This window comes from Brachyistius frenatus, unplaced genomic scaffold (assembly GCF_029030835.1).
Source record: "Brachyistius frenatus isolate BFR_SWC_R1_liver_20210118 unplaced genomic scaffold, ASM2903083v1 Contig_134, whole genome shotgun sequence".
Lineage (NCBI taxonomy): Eukaryota > Metazoa > Chordata > Actinopteri > Embiotocidae > Brachyistius > Brachyistius frenatus.
The window spans coordinates 626,143-646,059 of NW_027210733.1; the positions used below are offsets into that span (position 1 = coordinate 626,143).

Below are 19,917 nucleotides of genomic sequence, written 5' to 3' on the forward strand. Positions count from 1 at the left end.
AGGAGGGGGTTTTTTTGTTTTGTTTTTTTACAACCGAGTCCAACACAGAGATCCAGAGATGCAAATAAAATTTCACACGGTCTCACTGTTGAGGAAATTGAATTACCCTGCTTGTTGCTGGACTGGAGGAATGCATTACTAATGCTTTGAGGTGAGGAGCTGAATGGAGAGGGAGAGAGTGCCTGCCCCCTCTGACCTGACCTACCCCCCCCCCCCACACACACACACACACACACACACACACACACACTTCCTGAGAGTCTGGTTGGGCTCTCTGCCAGGTGGTCACACCAGGGCTCTCCTCCTTCCTCTGCCTGGTCGATGCCAAACAGCTGCATTTCGACCAGGAGGCACAGGAGAGAGTTAAAACCTCAGACGTGCATTTTAAACGTGCGCCCGTTTTACCAGCCTGATTCACGGGGCGGACTCGGCCCCTCTGAATGAGACCTTTCTGGTTCTCACACCAGGTCCAAATGCACTGCTGGTGTCGAACATCAACACAAAAATGGTGTTGCACGTTTTAGTAAATACAGAAAATGTCTCCATGCCTGACGAGCATTTTTTTTTTTTTTTTCCAAAGCATGCCATAAATGTTTGAAAGGTTTTCTGCGTGTAGTTTCCATTTACGTCCGAGCAGCGGGACAAATCAGAGACGGAGCGGAAAGTAAACGGTTGCTTATTTACACATCCAGAAATGATGACTCAACATCCTTCATTTAGAGTCAAGTTGGTGTGAATGTTGTGAATGTTAAACCAGTATTTACTCTTTTTTTTTTTTTTTTTTTTAATCTCCATTTTTGGTGTCCACCATCTCCCGAGTTAAATTTATGGCTTTTTTTTTTTTTTTTTTAATGTGTTCACTAAATAAATGCTAACTGCGTCTGTCTGCTGTTTATGCTGAGCAGGCAATGTACAGTGTTTTATATTTATATTTTATTTATATATTTTTTTTAACTGAAAACAGCTGCCTTGCGCTAAAAGCAACACAAATGGAGCAGTGAGAGAGAACCAAAAAGGTAAAGTTGTGTGAAGGACGGTTAAACAATGAACTTGTAACAGAGCTCCATAAAGCTCCATAAAAAAAAAATTTTAAAAATCCTGCTTCACATTTTTCCATCATTGTTGTGAAACATTGGATAATTTTACACCCTTGATCCTCAAATAGTTGCTTAAATTAAATTCCACCTTTAAGTACGCGTCTTAACATTATCATATTTTTGTATGCAAAATCTAAACCTTAAAAGAAACTAGTAGCTACACAGTTGTCACACCCTAAAAAAAAAAAAAAAAAAAAAAATTCTGGGTTATTTTAATAACCCAGATGTTGAGCTGATGCGCGTGGGGTCGGAGGAGACTCGTCATCATCGTCATCAGTCCGACATTTTAATGCCAACCGAAACAAGTACTTTGAGCCGCTTTGCTGCAGCACGTCAAAGGAAAAGGTAAATCAATAAAACTATAAACAAAAAAATTAAATAAACAAAAAAAAACCAATCAACTAGTTAATTGCGCGCTTAGCTTGGTCAACAAGTTTGACATATTTTGACACAACAGTCTCATAAAGCTAACTGGAGCTAACGCTTAGTATCCTCTATATATATATATATATTATTATTATGACGTCATAACAGATGCTGGGCTCTCTGCTATCTGGCGACGGTCGGTGTGCCTTGTAGTTGTATTGAAAGTGTGGGGGGAGGGAGGGAGGGAGGGAGGCAGCTGCGTCCCGGGAGGGAGGCAGCGCTCGTGTTATTCACACCTCACCTCCTCCTTTGTATAACATCACCCCGACCGGTCAGAGGGAGCACGTTCCCAATGAGGGATTTATGGTTATCCCTTTCCTCACTTCTTCTCTTCTTCTTTTTTTTTTTTTTTTTTTTTTGTGTTGTTTTTGTACTCCTGCTCACTGAGAGGCTTGGTGACTTTCACAAAAGCGCCTCTTCTTTCCCTTCCTGGTATTTTAAAGTCATCTTCTGTTCCGGTGTGAAGAGTTTGTCACGATCCGGTGGTTCAGCCGCCAACAAGACTGAACCACGAGAGCTTTAACCACATTATCTCAGCCCACAGGCGGGACAGTAAATTTACCAAGGTGACAACAAACACACAAACCCACAGTTCATACGAGGCTAGAGTGGAGGGATTTTTTTTTAGTTTTTTTATTCAGATACAGACCAAAATGTCTTTAAGTAGTAAAATATTAGGAGGAACATGTAAAACTAGTAGTTTTTAAAGTCTGTTGCAGAGATTAGACCTAAAATCTCTTGAACACAAGGTCATCTGTATCCAGTGTTGAGTTGTCAGTGCCTCAGGTCGTACGTCATTTGCATCCTGATTTGCAGTTTTTTTGTTTTTTTCCAGAGCACCGTGACTCACGTTGATGCAAATTAAACTTCATTTGATAAATGGATGTGTCTGTGTAAACTGAATAACCCTGGCAGTTATTGGGGCATTTTGAATCACCATCATAAATACAGAAATGTGGTTTTAGTCATGTCATTTTTCATTTTGAATGTTTGTGAAATCCATTTTTTTTTTTTCAAACTGTTTGACCTTTTCTACCATCATTTGTTCTCTAACCTTGCAGTTGACAGCTCCTTGTTGCTTCTGCAATCAGTTAAGAAAATGATCCTTATTTATCCTTTATTACACTCTTATACACCATTATGACCACCAAGAAATTATTTTAATAAACCATTAATATGTCCATTGTTTTTTTTTTTATCAAACAAATGGCTGTTTGGCATTTTAAAATGTGAGAAAATGTCTTATTTTGTCGATACAATAAAAAAATAAAAAGATATTTAGTATATTATCATGGAGGACAAAAAGAACCAAAAATATTCACATTTGACAGGCTGCTTATTATGTGTTAGAAAACCATTTGATATTTGTTTATATGCTGCATATAAATGATATAATCTTGTATAAAAATTAAAAAAAAGTTCTGTGATTGATCTTGATGTTTTCAATAAAAGAATTATGAAGAAATAAGATTCGGACTCAGCTAAAAATCGTAATGTTTAAATGTTGAAGAGAAACAGTCAAATGAATGAATCTTTTAGCCAATCCAACTCAAACACAACCGTACAGGATTCAGTGAAATTGGCTTAAAAACAAAATCAACACTCAAGCTGGTCCTCGTCCACATTCCTCAAGTCCTCCACTCAAGTGCTGCTTCCTGAGTTCAAGTCCCTCCACGGCAGCGATACGCGATACCTGCTTAAATTCCCACTTGGTTGGCCTTTGCAGCACATGTCGAGTCGGATTAAGGCCTGTGCCAGTTGTTGAGAGCTCTCTGTAGGCCAGTGTGGGGCTTGTCCCGCCTCTGTAATCCTGCACACAATGCAGCCTGTTAATTGGAGACTGACTGATATAGCAAAGGAAAGTCATGAAGACAATGTGCGAGTGGCCAGCGTCTCTGTAATCCCCTGCCCTCTGAGGAATGTCCCTCTGTGGCAGCCACCCACCCTCCACCCGTCCCACTCCAAGCACCACCTCCCACACGTCATTTTACCGGCACTCAAAACCCGCTGTTGTGTTTCCGAGGAGGATGGTGGCATTAGAGTTGTGAAATTTCACATTTTCCACTCAGAGCTGCGTCAGGAGGTGCAAAAAAAAAACACACCCGCGTGTTTGTGTTTTCAACAGCCTGTTCACAGACTTACTGACGTGTTTCCTGTCATTTCACCTGAAAACAGCGGGGAAGCGGTGTCACCGTTAAAACCTGTGAAGCCTTCACATCCTGTCTTTAAACATACGTTTAAAGAGTTTATATCAACTCTGAAAAATATAGATTAGAAATTGTTTTTTTCAATTAAAACAGTTGAACTCCAGGAAGATTTCATGTTATTTTCTGACAAGTTTGAAAAGGTAAATTATCAATAGTCTCAAAATGCTGAGCAAATAAACTTTGTCTTTCTCTGGAGTCATTTTGTGTCACTTTAGTGATTTCATTCCAGTTTCTGCATCGTTTTGTAGTTGTTTTGCATTTCTTTTAAGTCGTTTTACTTTTCTTTGTTGTCCCATTTTGTCTCTTAAGTAGTTTCTGGCATCAGGTTGGCATTAGTTTGTTCCTCTTTGTTGTCGGTTTACATCTTGTGTTTGTTTTGTGTATCTTTGTGGGGACTCTGCGTCTTTTGCAACTTGTTTTCCACTTCCTCGTTCTCATTTTTGCATCACTTTGTCATTGTTTTGCATCTCTTTGTGGTTGTTTGGTTGACTTTCTAACAACCGTTAACTTTTCATCTCCTAGAGTCTGGTCGAGGGGCCCTCGTCCTGTATCTGATGATCCATCCATGATTTAAACAAGCCAACGTCTCATCACCTCCTGACTCTCATCAGTCTCTGCTTGGGCCACTGTTTTCAGGTATTTATATACACGCTTAGTTTTATAGACGGTGTGGTAAACACAGTATTATTTAAATTAAAACCTTTTTCTTAGTCAGAAATGATTGAGAAGCTCTCACAGCAGTCATAAAACCCTCAACTGCTGTGGGCTCATTACGTGGGTGACAGACAACACACTCCATGTTTTTGTATTTGGTTTCTCACCAGGGTGATTAAAAAAAAACGAAACAAAAACATGTAGGTGGGTTGAGAAGCTGCATTTCTCCCCCAGCATAACTCAAACCGAGGCAGACACAAGTCATGCGGGCTTTTTTTGTTTTGTTTAGTAAACAGAGGACGATAGACATTTTGAATACTGGATCCTTTATCAGTGACTGAAAATCAACAACAGCTTCCAGTCATATTTCACCACAGCTCACCGACAGGTGGTCGACCGGCGATGGATGTCTGCAGTTGGATGTCTGCGTAATGTCTCACCTGTCGCCACGTCATGCATACGCAAAACAGAAATACTGACATTTCAGTCAGTCTTTCTGTACTTTCCATCGTGATGTTGATTTTCTATTAAAACAACAAGTTGATGATGTTGAACTGATCCAGTTTTTAGTGGAGGAAGTACCCAAGTAGAAGTACTGCTCCAACTTTGTAAACATACGAATTAAAGGTTTTTATTCAAGGAGGCTCTCTGTCTATTAAATATGAAGCTACTGGTAGCAGCGGCATCTCCTGCCAGCTCTTCTAAACCTCACAAATTAACAGCTCATATCTCACTCATAAAAACCAGACTGTTTCCAACTAGTTGCAGCTCCATTGTCTCCGCCTCCTCTCTGAGAAGTCTCTGTCCTCTGTCCAAACTGTCTTCCTGTGAGAGGCTGAAAACTTGGCCTCAGCTCCGGGTGTAAATTCAAATGCTAATAGCGTACACTTAAAGGCTCAGACTGTGTTACTGTGCAGGTGCTGGTATGGGAACAGGCATAACTGCAATAGCAAACATTAAGGGGGAAGACAAACAGCGGGAAAACCACCAAAGGACGGTAATCACATTTAACTACTGCTATTCATTCAAAGCTGCTCACAGATGTTGGTATGTTTGGCAGATTATTGGTGCAGAGGGATTACAAGTGAGAATATGGTTATAGGCAAATTTAAACCTCGTACTTGAATTCCTCGCTTTTCAAAACTACATGCAGACTTCTGTGACTGATGGCTGCGTTTTAATGGTTTTACAGTGATAAAACTGTGTAACACTGAGTTTTTGGAGTCTTGGCTTAAAAAGATTAGAGAGAGATTAGACCAAGACTCCGCCGATTTGTTGTTTAAATAAAAAAAACCTTTCTCTTTTGGAGGAAAAGATCAAACTGCCGCTGATCCGATTACTGTTTGCACATTCACAGCTTGCCAGTTTAATAATATAAGAGTTTAATTCTTAAGCCACATGCCCTCTTTTCCCATGGGTACAGTGCCAGAGGAGGGATCTCGCTCTTCCTCTTGTCGGTGAAGCCGATGAAGCTGATCAGCCGTTTGAATGAGTGTTTGAGGCGACCAATCAAGCAGCCTTGATTCTTCAGTTTGATACAATGTGTGACTTGGAAACCTTTGCGTAGATTTATTGAAGAGGTTTTATGAGTCAACAAAACAACAAAAAAAGCAGAGTGCAGAGGACCGATGCTGTGTTTGAACATGAGCTTTAGACACATAAAAGGCTGCAGTTTTTCCCACTATACATCTCTGGAAGACAAAGCTGTGATTATGGTTTGTGGTGAGGATGTTTGCTGTGAGTAATTTGTCTCCCATGCGAGGCTTTGGTGATGGAGCTTCAACTCGGCGTCTGACAGTTCAGCCAGCGTATGCATCTTCATGTGCAAAAACTTTTGTTTTACTCCTTATTTGATGTCATTTTGATTCAATTTTATTCTTGACATGGTGGAAAATTCAATGAGGCAGTTTATAGACAAAAAGATAAATACATTTTACTTGGAGTTTTTCTCTGGAAATATGAAAATACTTGTTCCGGCAGTCTGAATGGGAACATCTATCACAATAAGTGTTAGATCCTAATTAAAAGTTGCAACACTAAAATGTGAAAGTTCACTCGGGCTTCTGGCATTGTAACACAGTATGTTATTGGACTGATACATTGATTGTGTAAGTGGCATTTTAATGTTGTAGCTGACTGCGGTAGAGCTAATTTCACCTCATGTATTCACTATTAGCTCCTTTAATCTAATGTATGATAACTGCGCATCATATTTATATCCTTTTTTTTTTTTTTTTGGTTTATATATAGATTTTAAAAATCTTGATCAGCAAAAAAAATAAATCTAACTGAATAGGCGATAGGCCTACGATGTTTTTCTCTTTGCAGAAGCAAAATCAAATACTGAAAGTACATGAACACACCTCTGGATTTTACTCTTAGTTATGGAGCCCATTTCTGTCCAGCAGTTATAAGATGAGGAATGACATGGTGGTGCAGTGGTTTGCACCGTCAACTCACTGCAAGAAGGTTCTGGTTTCGAGCCTAATGATATGTTGGAGCAGTTTGTATGTCGGGTTTTCTGTAAGTGCTCTGTAACTCCTCCCACAGTCCAAAGATTTGTATTTTGGGTTTCCAGGGGGGGCTTTATGTTTCAAGTAGGTGAGAGTATATTTTATCTGGAAGGAGCAGATTACATTTTTCCAAATCTCTCTTAAGTTGATCACTTGTTTTATGTGAAAAAATCATATGTAATGTAGCTCTGAAACAAATGTAGAGGAGTAAAAAGTACATCTCACACTTTGCACTTTATTTATGAGGCGTCTACATATATATAAAAAAAAGAAACTGCCTCGGTTTCTTTTGTTACCAGATTTGGTGTATGACTGATGCTGGTTTCTCATTAAAACACCAAGTTATAAAAACGTGATTATTCCATCAAATGTTTCATCTTGAACTTGGACGACAGTCAAATAAAAATATGACCAAATATGTAAAAGTTTATCAGTGGTTATGCACTTTTATTCAGTTTCAGGTCCCACCGTGGGTCCCATGGTAGTTAATACCAGGATCAGCTCATAATCCCTGAGAAGCCAGTATTGGGAATGAACCGTCCGAACCCTCCAGATACTGGAGAATAAACACCACAGTCATTTAGCACAGTTCAAAGCGGTACAAAAAAACAACAAAAAAAAACCAAAACATGTCCGGTTCATTAAAAGCGCACGTAAACCACGAAGGGAGGGAAATGACATTCTACGTATATACAATCACTACTTATTTAAACAAAGGCACAGTACACAATACTGTAATCAAGATGTATAGTGTAACCCAATATGGGTGAGAGACGACACAGAGGGGGACAAACGCCTCCATGTGGAAACACTGATGTTGCTCTGACCTCCCAGGCCTCAACAGTAACCAGCCAGTATTGTGTGTAAATAAGAAACATTGATGTGGATAATAACAGTGAGGCTCGTCAGTCTTTTGTGCAAACTATTATAGACTGCAGCTTAGGTTACACACACACACACACACGGTTGTTATTTCAATGCCTCAGACTCAAATTGCTCTTTCTTTGCTTTTTTGGGTTCTCTTCTTCAAATGGCATTCATCTAAACTGGTTCATCTTTACTGTCGTACCTTCAGAGGTGCGGAGCAAACATCAGATCATTTGAAACACAGCTGTGCAATTTTCAAACGACAAAAAAAAACACACAAAAAAACATTTCAAAGCAATTCAAAAGCTGATTGTAACCCCGAATCAAAATCTCTTCCACTCATTACATTTCCCTGATTGTAACTAATGCAAGGAGTGTTATTAAATATATAAAAACAAATGGATGTTGAGATTTTGAGGGGTTAGTTTTTGTTAGTTTGGACACAAATCTGAGGCATGTCACGGAAGGACGTAAACTAGGTCGGCTCACCGAGAAAATATAATAAAAAAAAAAAAAAAGTAAAAGTGCGTTTGTCCTGAAATACCTCAGATTTGGTCACCTAAAAAAGATGCATTTGGAAATCTGCCAAATGCCAGCTCAATTTGCAGAAGAAATAACACTGTTCATTTAAAAAAAAAAATATATAAAAAATAACTACAACACCATCTTCATATTAGAGCAAATGTCCGGAGTCATCTGAGTCAAAAGAATTAAAAAAAAAAAAAAAAAGCCCGGAAAAGCCAAATAAATGTGATGAAAGCCCCGAAGCCTACAAACATAGACCTGAATGGCTTTGCATTTTTACAAGCGAAAAAAAAAAAAAAAAAAAAAAAGTGAATGCAAAGCTGGCAAAAGGCTTGACTATATGACAATACATTCTATGAGAATTGCAGATACATTTACAAGCAAAATATACATTACAAAGCTCAAATGATTGCCTGCAAAGCTCAACGGTGAAAAAGCGACTTCCGGCCGAGAGCTGGAGTCCTGCGCCCGAGCGTAACGGGACGAGGTCCAAGTTTCAGACAGGAAGGAATAATCCCGAGGCGGGCCGCACAGCAGCCCAGTAAAACTACTAAAGGCCACGCGCCGCTGTAGCAACGATACAGCAGCAGCGCGGTCTAAATACAAACACTGGTCCCCGCGAGCCTTTCAGATACCGAGGCACGACGGGGACGAGGATGAGAAAGGAGCGGTCGCCCTAAAAGGCAACCTGGGGGGGACACCACGGGGTGTCTGGGTACAGCAGACAGTGCACAGACTTGAACCTGGAAGACAGAGAGAGGGGGTGAGGGGGACATAAAATAAAAAGTTACATTGATGGATTATGGATAAATATATGAAGGTGTGTTTGAATCTGTGCCTTGTAAACTGAGCAGAACAATCTCTCACCTTGACGGATCATTCTCCACAGGAAAAGCCCCTTTCAAATTGATAATATTGCTCTTGTTTTCAAACATCCCATAACTGAGAGTGATCTGGAAGAAAAAACCAAAACATGAACAACACGGAAAAGAAACAAAAGTCTCGGTGCTGATTTTTTTTGACGTCACGAAGGGATTCTGGATGCTGCGTGTACCTACCTGTTTGTGAATCTCGGATCTCGACACCTGTTGCAGGTTTTCCAGGTGGGAGTGGAACAGGTTGCTGCGGGTCAGAGGGACCCCCAGAACCGACTCGATGATGTAGCCGACGGTGCAGTCGTCGGGCAGACGGATCTTCTCCGCTGTGTTCATGAAGTGACCGCCACTGAGAAGAAACCAGACACCCGGTCAGTGTTGATGTGACACACCTACCGCAGGTTACACCGTCCTCTCGGAGCATTTCACACATCACCGTGTGAACAGAGGTTAAAGGTCGTAATGAGCTGCGAATTTTCCTCAAACCTTTTGCATATTTAAGAGGATTTTGTCATCACGGCCTTGTATTAAAGACCGACTAAATCTCGATACTGAAAGCACAGCAAGGCTTTTATTTTGAAAAACAATCAGGAATGTGTCCAAAAAAGGCATTTTTGACTGACTATTGTAAAGTATCTCACCTGGCCCATGGGCTCATCTTCAGTGCCAGACCACGACTCACACAGAAACCTGCTCCTCCGGTAGCGAACCAGAAGTTGACTGGCTTCTATAAGAAGAGGCAGAAAAGCTTGTTTAGATTCCCTGTTATCTTTCTAGTAACCAGTAAGTCTGATGTTGGAAAGTTAATGGTTGTAAAAACAAGCTCCTTCAACACACCATCTTATTGTCGCCCAGCCTCTCTGTGGCCTCGATGGGCCGGTCCAGACTGGGTTTACCGATGTACATGTCCTGTGTGTGGGGGTACTGAGACAGGTGCTTCACCAGAGTCCGAACATTCACGTAATTGTCATCGTCTACGTGACAGAACCACCTAAGAAGAAGAAGAAGAAGAAGAAGAAGAATTATTAGATATTCAGCCTGATGCATCAATGAGGAATTTAAAAAGTCGAAGCGACGCTTACTTTTTCCCCGACTCGATGAACTTGTCGTATTCCACCGCCATCTTGCAAGACAGAGCTTGTCGGCTATGAGCTGCAGAGCAGTTGGTGTTGACTGCATGACTCCCTGTGGTGGTAATAAAAGAAAGAATTATAGGACAAGCTGGCATCATAAAGGAGGCTCTGTGTTTTAATACCATCATTCAGGGAAAAAGCTTGTAGCATGATTTTCTTTATTGCCTTTTAAATATAATGTGGTTTCCTTCTGCCGGCAACTTTCTCAACAACAAAGTGCATCTCTGTTCCCCACATAACCCCCCCTCATAAAAACGTACCGATTTTCTTTTTTAGCTCTTCATCTTCTCCGTCTGTGAAGATGTACGTCTGTAAACAAACAGGGGAAATCACAGTTAAGTCGACTTGGTCGTCAAAGCCACTAAATCAAAACCGCGTGGACTGATCATGTGGAGTGATCACACGATCAAATTCAAACAGTGCTTCCAAAGTCCCTCTGCATCCAGCCGGTGTGATTAGCATCAATCATCATGCTTTTTACACAGTGGAAAACACATTGAGTTAAACAGCCCCCTGCTCCAATAAAAGCCTTTTGTCCTGCGTTTTACTTTCGCCATGGCAACTATGCAGCCGCCCCGAAGCATCCCAGACAACCAACAAAGGAGGAGGCAGACTGTCCGCCTCCCACTCACACACCCCATTCATGTATCACATCCCCTGGCTGAGCCCCCTTCACTCTGCCGGACCTGCTGCCGGCGCTTCAGCATGTTTTAATGCGGCTAAAACAGTGGAATAAAAATGTTAAGAGTCAACACAGATGTGATAAACCACCTTCTCGGCCCTCTTTGTCCTCAGAAGAAATAAAACCCCAAGACTGCAGGTGCTTGTTGAATGTAGCAATTAGTCATAAAGGGAGTTAACAACAAAGGGCATCTTACAGGAAGACTCTTTAAAAAGGAGCGGGGAGAGATTAGACTTCTCTTTATGACTACGCACACGGAGAGCAGGTGCGAGCTGGTGAAAAGTGACGATGAAACGGCGGCCGGCCCGAGGCTTCCCAACCGCCAGCGGTCTGTTTACTCTTCACCTGAGGTGAGGCAGCACCTGCCGCACATCACGCTACTTCATCTGCGCCACGTGTCTGTACACGCCAGGTCGTGGTGCCTTCACCCTCGCTGACGGAGCACTTTTGTCTCGTCCATAACCCTCGTTGCTGCGAGCCGTCTACCCTGCTGCCGAGCATCTGCGGAGAGCGTGTGATCTGCATCTATAAACGGGGGCCGCTGCAGAATTAAAAGGACGTGTCGCTCAAGTTTGCTTCTCTCCCCCCCCACACAAACAAAACGAGGCCGCTTTGTTTCGTTTGTGGAACAAATTCTGAGCAGATGTTGCTGCGATGCTGAAGCCTTGAGCCTGTATTTGTGTAAGGAAGGGGTGGTGGTTTCATTGGTGAGCGGATCAGAGGCTGGCACTGTTTGCTTTAAAGCCCGCTGAATAGACGGCCTAATCACTGAGGCAGCTGCCCGAGCTGCCAGGGTACTGACAGGGAGGAGAGGGTGGGGTGGGGGGGGGGGGGGGGATCTCGCTGCTGATTAGTAAATCGAAAACCGTGTGTGGCCATTCACCCGCCCCCCCTTCCCCACCCTCTCACCCTCCACCCCCTCCGGGCCACGTACGCAGCCCGGAGCCTCTTCAATAGAACAATGCTGTGAGTTTTCATGCTGGGTAAATTCTCCACTGGGTAAATTCTGAATATGTTTGCCAGCATTTGCATACAGCTGTAGGAGTTAACTAAAGAGAAACCTCGCGGGAACGCTTTTTTCTTCTGTCGTTGTTTCTTAAGTGAAACAACAAAAACAACCAAAAAAAGAACAGTTACTTTCATGGAATTCATAATTCATACAAAGAAAAAATGAAATAAATAAAAGAGGAAGAAATGTGTGAAGCGGAGATAAGAGGCAGGAGGGCTCGGGGGTAAAGGAGATGAGAACGGGGCGGGGGGACGGGGGGGGGGGGCTCCAGACCACAGGAAGGCCTGGCACGGCCCTGTCTGAGCTGAGAACGGTGCCTGGCTGGCTGTCTCCAGCTCCACAGGAAGGAAGGGCTCCCTTCTTTCCATCAGCCACCTCCACCCCGACTCCTTCCCCCCTCTGTCCAAGACATTCAAAGAATTTCAGCACTTTTTGTCCAGACAAATGATTTGTGAAACAGCTCACAGGAGCCCTACAATCAATGCAGCAGGCACGCAGTGATAAAGTAATGAAATCTTTGTTTCTGTGCAAAACTTCATGTCTAAATCAACAGGCAGCAATTCCTCCAGAATGAAACTCGCCCTTTTTCGGACCACTTGTACTCTACAACTTCATACTTAAGCCATTTCATTAACTCAACTGCAGCGCCAAGTGTTTTTTTTTTATAAAGTGCTAAGAAGCACTCTTTGTTTAAGTGCTGGCTAATTATGGGACTCTTAACAGAGGAATGCATGGCATAGCACCATGAAGATGACAGTGCCAGCTGTCTGGGCACTAGAAAATGAATTTACTCTCCGATAAAAGCAGCTTCTACGTGCCAGTTTTACAAATCAGTCCAGGAAAGGGAGAAGAAGAAGCAGGCGGTCGAGGCCTATTTAACTTTATTCAAATTTTTAACTCGCAGTCTTTGATGCTTAAGGGGACTTTCAGTTTCAAAAACATCAACTCGAATAAATCAGATTTGGAATTTATTGGCTAAATCAACTGGCTGGATTTACAAAAAGTGCTATTTCTGCAGTGAATGGGCTCAAAGATTGAGAAGGCCCGGGGCACTATTGTGACAACACAGCTATCATAGATAATCTACCCTACCCGCTCAAATAAACAGCAGCAGATAGCAACTCCATCTGCATACAACTAAAGAAATCCAAGACAGATGGAAATTTTTTTTTTTTTTTTTTAAGTCAGCTTGCTTTTTACAGGGATGATTTTTTTTTTTTTTTTGCCCCTTGTGTGTCTGCAGCCATAAAAGTGATCCAAACTCCACAGATGTTCATAAGCTGAGCCTGAGAATCAAACCTGAGCACGAAGGACGGTCATATGCACACGGTGGGAACTCGGGAGCATCATATGGCTGGCATTAGGGCCGTCCTTTGTTCTGACTCCCCCTGACCACCTGGCACCCTTCCTCCTGGAACTCCCTCTCGCATTGTGGTGCTCAGTCTGTCCCCTTTTCTGTCTTCTCTTCGCAGCCACCCACCAGATGCCTGCCCATCAGCCCTGCTGTTAACGCTGTTCGATGGGTGAACTAACATCATCCACTACAGTCATCGCAACCAATTAGCACAAAAACAAAAACTCGCATAGAAGCAGGTGTTGTGGCACACGGCTTGGCTATTAATGCGAGTCATGCAGGTACAGTACCTCTTTCTGATCATTGCTTGAGGGCTAAGTGATGGAGACAGCCTGTTATTATCACAATTCCTGACATCAAACACATCTAGAGAGGAGAAACCACTTCCCAAACTTTACTGCTGCTTGAGATGAAAGAGATTTAAAAAAAAAAAAAAAAAAAAAGTGAAAACCAGTGTATGACGGTGCCTGAGGCAAATTAAAGAGACTTTTGCAAGAGCCCATGTGTGCAATATAAGTGCAGTATAAAATCATTTTGACGATCCACTGCTTTCTCCACATAGCCGAGTCTTTGTGCACCCTCTAAAAGGAGCTCGGTTCTCAGGGACACATTTTCATACCCAGCGTGCTACTTCCCAGCATAAACGTGCCTATAGATGCACCCTTTTGTCCCAGGCATCCCCTTAACGAAGCCCCCCGTTTTCCCATCCCTCCGGCGAGCTTGACCCAGACTCAGTTCCCATGGAGAGAGAGGGGAGACGAGGGGCTGGGAAAGCTTTTCTTCCCCCTTCAGAAAGACGCTTTGTTAGTCCTGGAAGGGGGACAGCGCTGGAGTCGGGGCTGTGAAGCATCCATTGCACCGGGGGCATTCACAGGGACACCCAAAAAGAGGAGGGATAATAGAGAGTGGGGAGAGAGGGGGGTTGAAAAAGGGGAGAAGAGGGAGTCCTGAAACTGCTCCCTAGCTGCGTTCTCAGGGACATCACTCAGAGGAGAATAAAAAGTGACAGAGCCGAGGAAATTCAGCAGGGTTAACAGGGGTTGTGAGGCTGTTTCAGTGTGTCATCGAGGGGACGAGGGGAACAATACCGAACTGTAAACAGCCTTCACCTGCATGTGGACTCTGGCTAATTGTTCAGCTCTGCAGCACAGGCTCAGTAACAATGATGCAAACAAACTAATAATGTCCTAAAAGCTTGATTTTTCAGCTTGCAATCCCCGAACATGATAATGAATTGATGATGCTTGCTGAATGAATAAATTATGACAGACGTCACGAATTCATTTGGCTTTTTTTTTTTTTTTTTTCTTTTACCTGTGGCACGTTTCTGGAGATCCATGTGTCCAGGAGCAGATTCAGCCTGGACCGGTGGAACTTCTTGGTGGTCTTCACAGCGATGAAGATGTCATCGGCGCTGATGTCCTCAGCTGGAGGCGGGTCAGCGGAGGAGCGCGGGGGCTTCTCCACTTCCCTCCGTCCGCGGGTCAGTTTGGTGAGGTACGCCGAGAATCCTTTCTTATCCGCCGCGCTCCCGAGCTGCGCGCGCTCCTGGAGAGCCGAGCGCGTCCCGGTGTCCTCTCCGTCCGTCCGCTCGACCACCTGAACCCGGTGATGCTGCACAGCCACCAGCAGCAGCAGCAGGCTGAGGCATGCCGTGCAGCCCACTGAGATCGCCGTCTTCTTCCCATTATTCTTCAACATGATGAAAACTTAACGCGACTAAAAACTATGAAGCGGCGCAACGAAATTCGAATGCAAAGTCCATATGGTAGGTTTTTTTTTGTTGTTGTTTTGTTTTTTCTTAACAAAACACAAAATGATAAACGTAGGGTCCGTCAGGGTGCATAGTTGAAGAGCAAATGAGGCGTTTGTCATCAGGGGAGATATATAAGCTTCCACACTGGCCACGCCCCCTGGGATGTCCTTAAATTGAGCACGCAGCGCAGTGATACAGCAAAGGGGCGTGGTTAGCTGTGTGTGTGTGTGTGTGTGTGTGTGTGTGTGTGTGCGTGCGCGTGCGTGCGTTTGTGCGTGCGTGTCACTTGCAGAGTTCAGTTACAGATAATATAAGTAAATATTTGACCCAGGGAAAACACAACTGCAGGTGGTCACGAGGAAAGGTGTTTCAACCTACACCTGGAGGAGAATTTTGCATCACCCCCGCTCAACTGTGTGACTCATCACAGGTTCCTTCTCCTGACCTGCATCTGAGATCAGACTTTATTCCTTTGTTTTGTCAAGGTGAAGCTATTTGAAGTCAGCTGAGTGCAGCCGGGTGTTTCACCAGACAAACAGGCTCCATTGTTCCCTGGCTGACCTTGTGAGGACTAAACAGTTGGCCATTCCCGAACACTTGTTATTCAAATTCTGGCTCTCACAGCTGAGTGCCGTCTGGCGCTGGGACGCTGACCAAAAGAACTCCATTTAGACCCACATGCAGTTGGGGGAGACTCAATAACCACGACTCCCAGCAACCAACAGATTTACACAGTTTTAGTATCAAACAAATGTCTGGTCGATCAGAGAACTTAAACAATATGTTGGACACAGATTTCCAACAAATCTGGCTCCCCTAGTCAACTCTGCTGTTTTTACTTGCAGTTGCAGCGGCACCAGAAATGTGTCTTTCCAAAGAATTTGCACAAGAAAACCTTATTTTCCACTGCAGGTGTTTTTTTCTTCCTTTTTAATTCCAGGAAATGCAGCACATAAGTTAGCTCTCTGCTTTGTTTCTCCTGACAAGGCCTTTTCTCCAGCTTTAAAAAGTGAGCACAGACAGGCATTAAAAAAAAAAAAAGCATGTATAAGACACCAGGCTGAAGGGGTTGTCTCTGTGGCCTTCATTCTTTGTCAGTCAGCCTCCTCTTTCTGCTGCTGGGTTTGCAGGGCATTCGTCCAAGCTCGGAAACTGTTTTCTATCCTTTGGATTTCTGAAAAAAAAAAAAAAAAGTCAGTTGTAAAAATGGCAGAAAGAGTAACACTTTCCAGTTGTCTTAGCTCCAGACTCCCCCTCCCTGCACAGTTCATTTTAGCCTTTCTGCTATCTCCTCTGACGAGCTTTTTTCTCCCTTTTGAAATCACCCCACAGCTCCATCGCTTCTTTGACCTCCACGTCTGAAATTACAGCTGAATACCAGCGAGATTACTTCCAGTTTCTTCAGAGGAGCCCACTTCCTCGCCACAGTGCCCACAAACCCACAAATAAACACCACGATGTGCTTGATTTTCCCTCCGATCGTATGGGCATGCTGGGGGATCTGAGCTCTGATGGCAAAACTTAAAAGGCTGCTATTTATAGTTTTACAAAGATGACTGAATATGATACAGACACAGCAGGTAAAGGAATCCCTGTATGAACTGTGACCAGAGTGTCGCACCATCCCACAACCCCCCAGAAGACATAATTACAGCACTGAGCATCTCTTTTTATCTGCTAATACCACAAAACCTGAAAACACATGTGCACACTCAGCTCTGTCAGCTTTAACTGGATCCTCTGCGCAGTGTGTATAGATCCAGAGCGTTGAAAAACGACACACACACACACACACACAACATGGAAGACATTAGCTCAAAGCCACATCTTTCCTCGCAGCTCACAATGTTTCCATTTATTTTACATGTCAAGTCTGTTTAACATTCCTCTGGATGGTTCCCTGAATGTTTCTGCTTTTTGAAGCTTTTGTTTATTAGTGAATAATTAAATTCCTGTCTTTCACATTATAATCCAAGATGCTTCTGTTGGAGGTCAGATGTCTGAGTCCCAGATCTGCCAGACACTAAAGCAAGAATCTTGGAACATCTTCTTTAAGACATATTTCCCCTCATTGCTTCCTTAAAAAACTCACATCCATATCTCAGTCTTTCATTGGGTCGCATTAAGTTTAAATGAAATGAAATGCAAAAAATACAGTAACTGCACTGTAAAATAGGAGCTTAGTGGAATAAATGAACTCTAAAGTTCTGCTATTTAGTATAAAAACTTGTATTAAATGGTTTATAACACCCTATACTTTAGTTCAAATGATTTAAAGACATTTTAAAGTATTTAATAGACATCAGCAGACTTCCCAGGTTGCACCGTTTCACAGTTAAAAGTAAAGAAGAGTTGTGGCTTTTTTTTTTTTTTATGACAACACTACAATGAAGATTAGTGTAGAACACCTCTGTCTGAGCGAGAACAAGGGCTATAAAAAAAAATAAAAAAAAATACAAATGGAACAAGACTACCCGAACGACCCTCTGAGGATCAGCAATGAGAGCCGAGCGGCGGGATCAGTCTTCGGCTCTGTTTATTTTCCCATCGTGGACACATTATCTCTGATGGGATTACAGGTCGCACCAGAAGTGAGAGCCGGGGGACCGGGCGTCCTCCTCAGAACTTGGCTTCGGTTCCCCTCCTAATGCAACTTTAGAGGAAACTCTCCGAGGACCACGGCTGAGATCGCTCCAGCTGCTCCTGAGACGACCCCATAAATACGACCCATTTTTATTGATCTGCACTGAGAGTTCCCAAAAGTAAACACAATGAACCGGTAAAACGGGGGCGTAAAACCCACTCCTTATGAGGGAAAAGTATTAGCATTTAATAGTGTCATACTATGGGAGAAGTACTGAGGGACTTTACTGAAAGAAATATTCAATTCTTAACATAAAAGTCTTGCACATAAGATGACACTTGATTAAAAGTATTTGAGCTCAATCATGAAAATGCACCAAATATGTTACAATACATGTAAAATGTTTCTTTTCTGTCAAGTTTGATGCAGTTTTTCAGATCTGAACAGAAATAACTTTAATTTACTGTCCAAGGAAAGAAAAATGTGTCCTCAGATTTGATTCCTGCGTTCTAACGTTTGAAGTGAGGGATTGTTCCAATTACAAATCTACTGCATTAGTTCAAAAAGGCCTAAAATCAGATCACCTTTTGTGATGACCAGTCCTCGACTACACAGTACAAAACCGCTTATTGTTGCTGGAAACGAGATGTTCACTGGAGACCTTTCAGGTTTATTTTTCTACTCAGAGCTCAATAAACTCGAGGGACCTCTGAAAGCTGTCCAGTTACTTCCATATCATAGTGTACATTTGAGGAGGTACGAGGTTGTACGTCTGAGAAAAAGCTCTTTTCTGTTGACACAAATGTAGCCTGTAGCTTCTTCACTCCATCACCACAAAAACAACAACTCTGGAGTCATTGATGATGGACTTTGATTGACTTTTTAATTGTTTGTTGTCTCCCCTCATCAGAGGCTTTCTCATTTAAAAATATCAAGTGTGAGGCACTGCAGAGGCGGCGTGAATAATCTGGTTTGTTTGTCTTTACAATTGCAGGATAGAGTAAAGAGTTTGTTTGCCACCATGTAAGATTATCAGAGAGATGATTTTTTTTTTTCTTCTTCTTTTTTGGAGGCTGTATCAGTAGCACCGGAGTTTACTTTGTATTTCTTGGATAAATAAATAAGCTCAGCGCTCTGAGCTGAGGGACATTTTTTATTGCCTCAGAGGCGAAAGTCTTTGCAGATCCAATGAAAGCAGGAAACTCACGGCTGGTGGCCGTTGTCCTATTTTAAAAGTGTTCCCCCTCTCGCCCCGTCATATTTTGTTCCCTTTTTTCACTCTCCTTTTCATACACCAGCTATTTGCATAACTGTTCAGACCTGCTCGTCACCCCTTGTTCCTGCCCTACTTCCACTCTGTCAGCCTAATGCTTCCCAGCACTCCGTCTTTGTGCCAGCTCTCGTTATTCTGGGAACATCAAATGATCAAGACATTGAATTGTGAGGACTCTTAGTCTTGTCTTGTCTGGTCTTCAGCCTCACAACCGTGGCTCTGAACAGAACTGCATTTAGTGGGACAGCCCAAATTATGAATGATAAGGGGTACTGGCATGGTTTCCTTCTTGTTGTCTCCCCAGTGTTAGGGTGGGGGGTGGGGGGCTTTATCTTCTGGCACATGAAGAGGTGCGGAGATACAATCTGTGTGCGTATTATGGTGGAAGAATGGGGCTGTGGGATCTGATACTGTGGAAATGACAGGGCAGTCTGATGTGTCAGACTCTCACGGTACAGCCGGCAGAGTGGAGGGAGGCTCCGGTGGGAAACTGCTGAGGTTTCACTCCAACACTGTTATGTGGGTGTTACACACATTGTGTCATTTCTCTGGCTGGCTACAGACTTGCGGGTTTAGTGGTGACAGCGTCAGTGAAAATGACTCGAGTTATATTGTAGAATAGGAACAAACAGGAAGATGTTAAGTGCAAAAGAGCTGTTACCACTTCTGGATCAGGCCAGTTCCTTTTTTGTTATCTGGACTGGTTGATGTATGTATGTATGTATGTGTGTGTGTGTGTGTGTGTGTGTGTGTGTGTGTGTGTGTGTGTGTGTGTGTGTGTGTGTGTGTGTGTGTGTGTGTGTGTGTGTGTGTGTGTGTGTGTGTGTGTGTGTGTGTGTGTGTATTGAAATCAACACGATCTTGTCACATGCCGTTTTGAAACAGTAATATTCAGCCACTTTCTTCATTGAGTAGCCGACTCGTAAACAGAAATGATGAACAATCAAAGTAATAGACAAACT

At 42.9% G+C, this 19,917-nt stretch overlaps 1 protein-coding gene across 1 annotated transcript; it reads right to left on the reverse strand.

Annotated features, from left to right (window-relative positions):
* Nucleotides 1-7,317: 7,317 nt before the first annotated feature.
* Nucleotides 7,318-15,182, reverse strand: lfng (LFNG O-fucosylpeptide 3-beta-N-acetylglucosaminyltransferase). The gene is made up of 8 exons (XM_069714714.1): nucleotides 14,657-15,182; nucleotides 10,558-10,606; nucleotides 10,247-10,349; nucleotides 10,002-10,155; nucleotides 9,806-9,891; nucleotides 9,348-9,513; nucleotides 9,157-9,242; nucleotides 7,318-9,032 (listed from the first exon to the last, which is right to left on the reverse strand). Exons 1-8 carry the CDS (start codon nucleotides 15,041-15,043, stop codon nucleotides 8,966-8,968), a joined length of 1,098 nt encoding a protein of 365 aa, XP_069570815.1. The 5' UTR covers nucleotides 15,044-15,182; the 3' UTR covers nucleotides 7,318-8,965.
* Between the last annotated feature and the right edge of the window lie 4,735 nt (nucleotides 15,183-19,917).

Bases quoted from the DNA above. Each gene is read 5' to 3' on its own strand.
- lfng (XM_069714714.1), bottom strand. From the start codon at position 15,043: ATGTTGAAGAATAATGGGAAGAAGACGGCGATCTCAGTGGGCTGCACG. The intron at 10,350-10,557 runs GTACGTTTTTAT...TTACCACCACAG, and splicing joins AGAGCTAAAAAAGAAAATCG to GGAGTCATGCAGTCAACACC. The intron at 9,514-9,805 runs GTGAGATACTTT...GTTTCTTCTCAG, and splicing joins AAGATGAGCCCATGGGCCAG to TGGCGGTCACTTCATGAACA.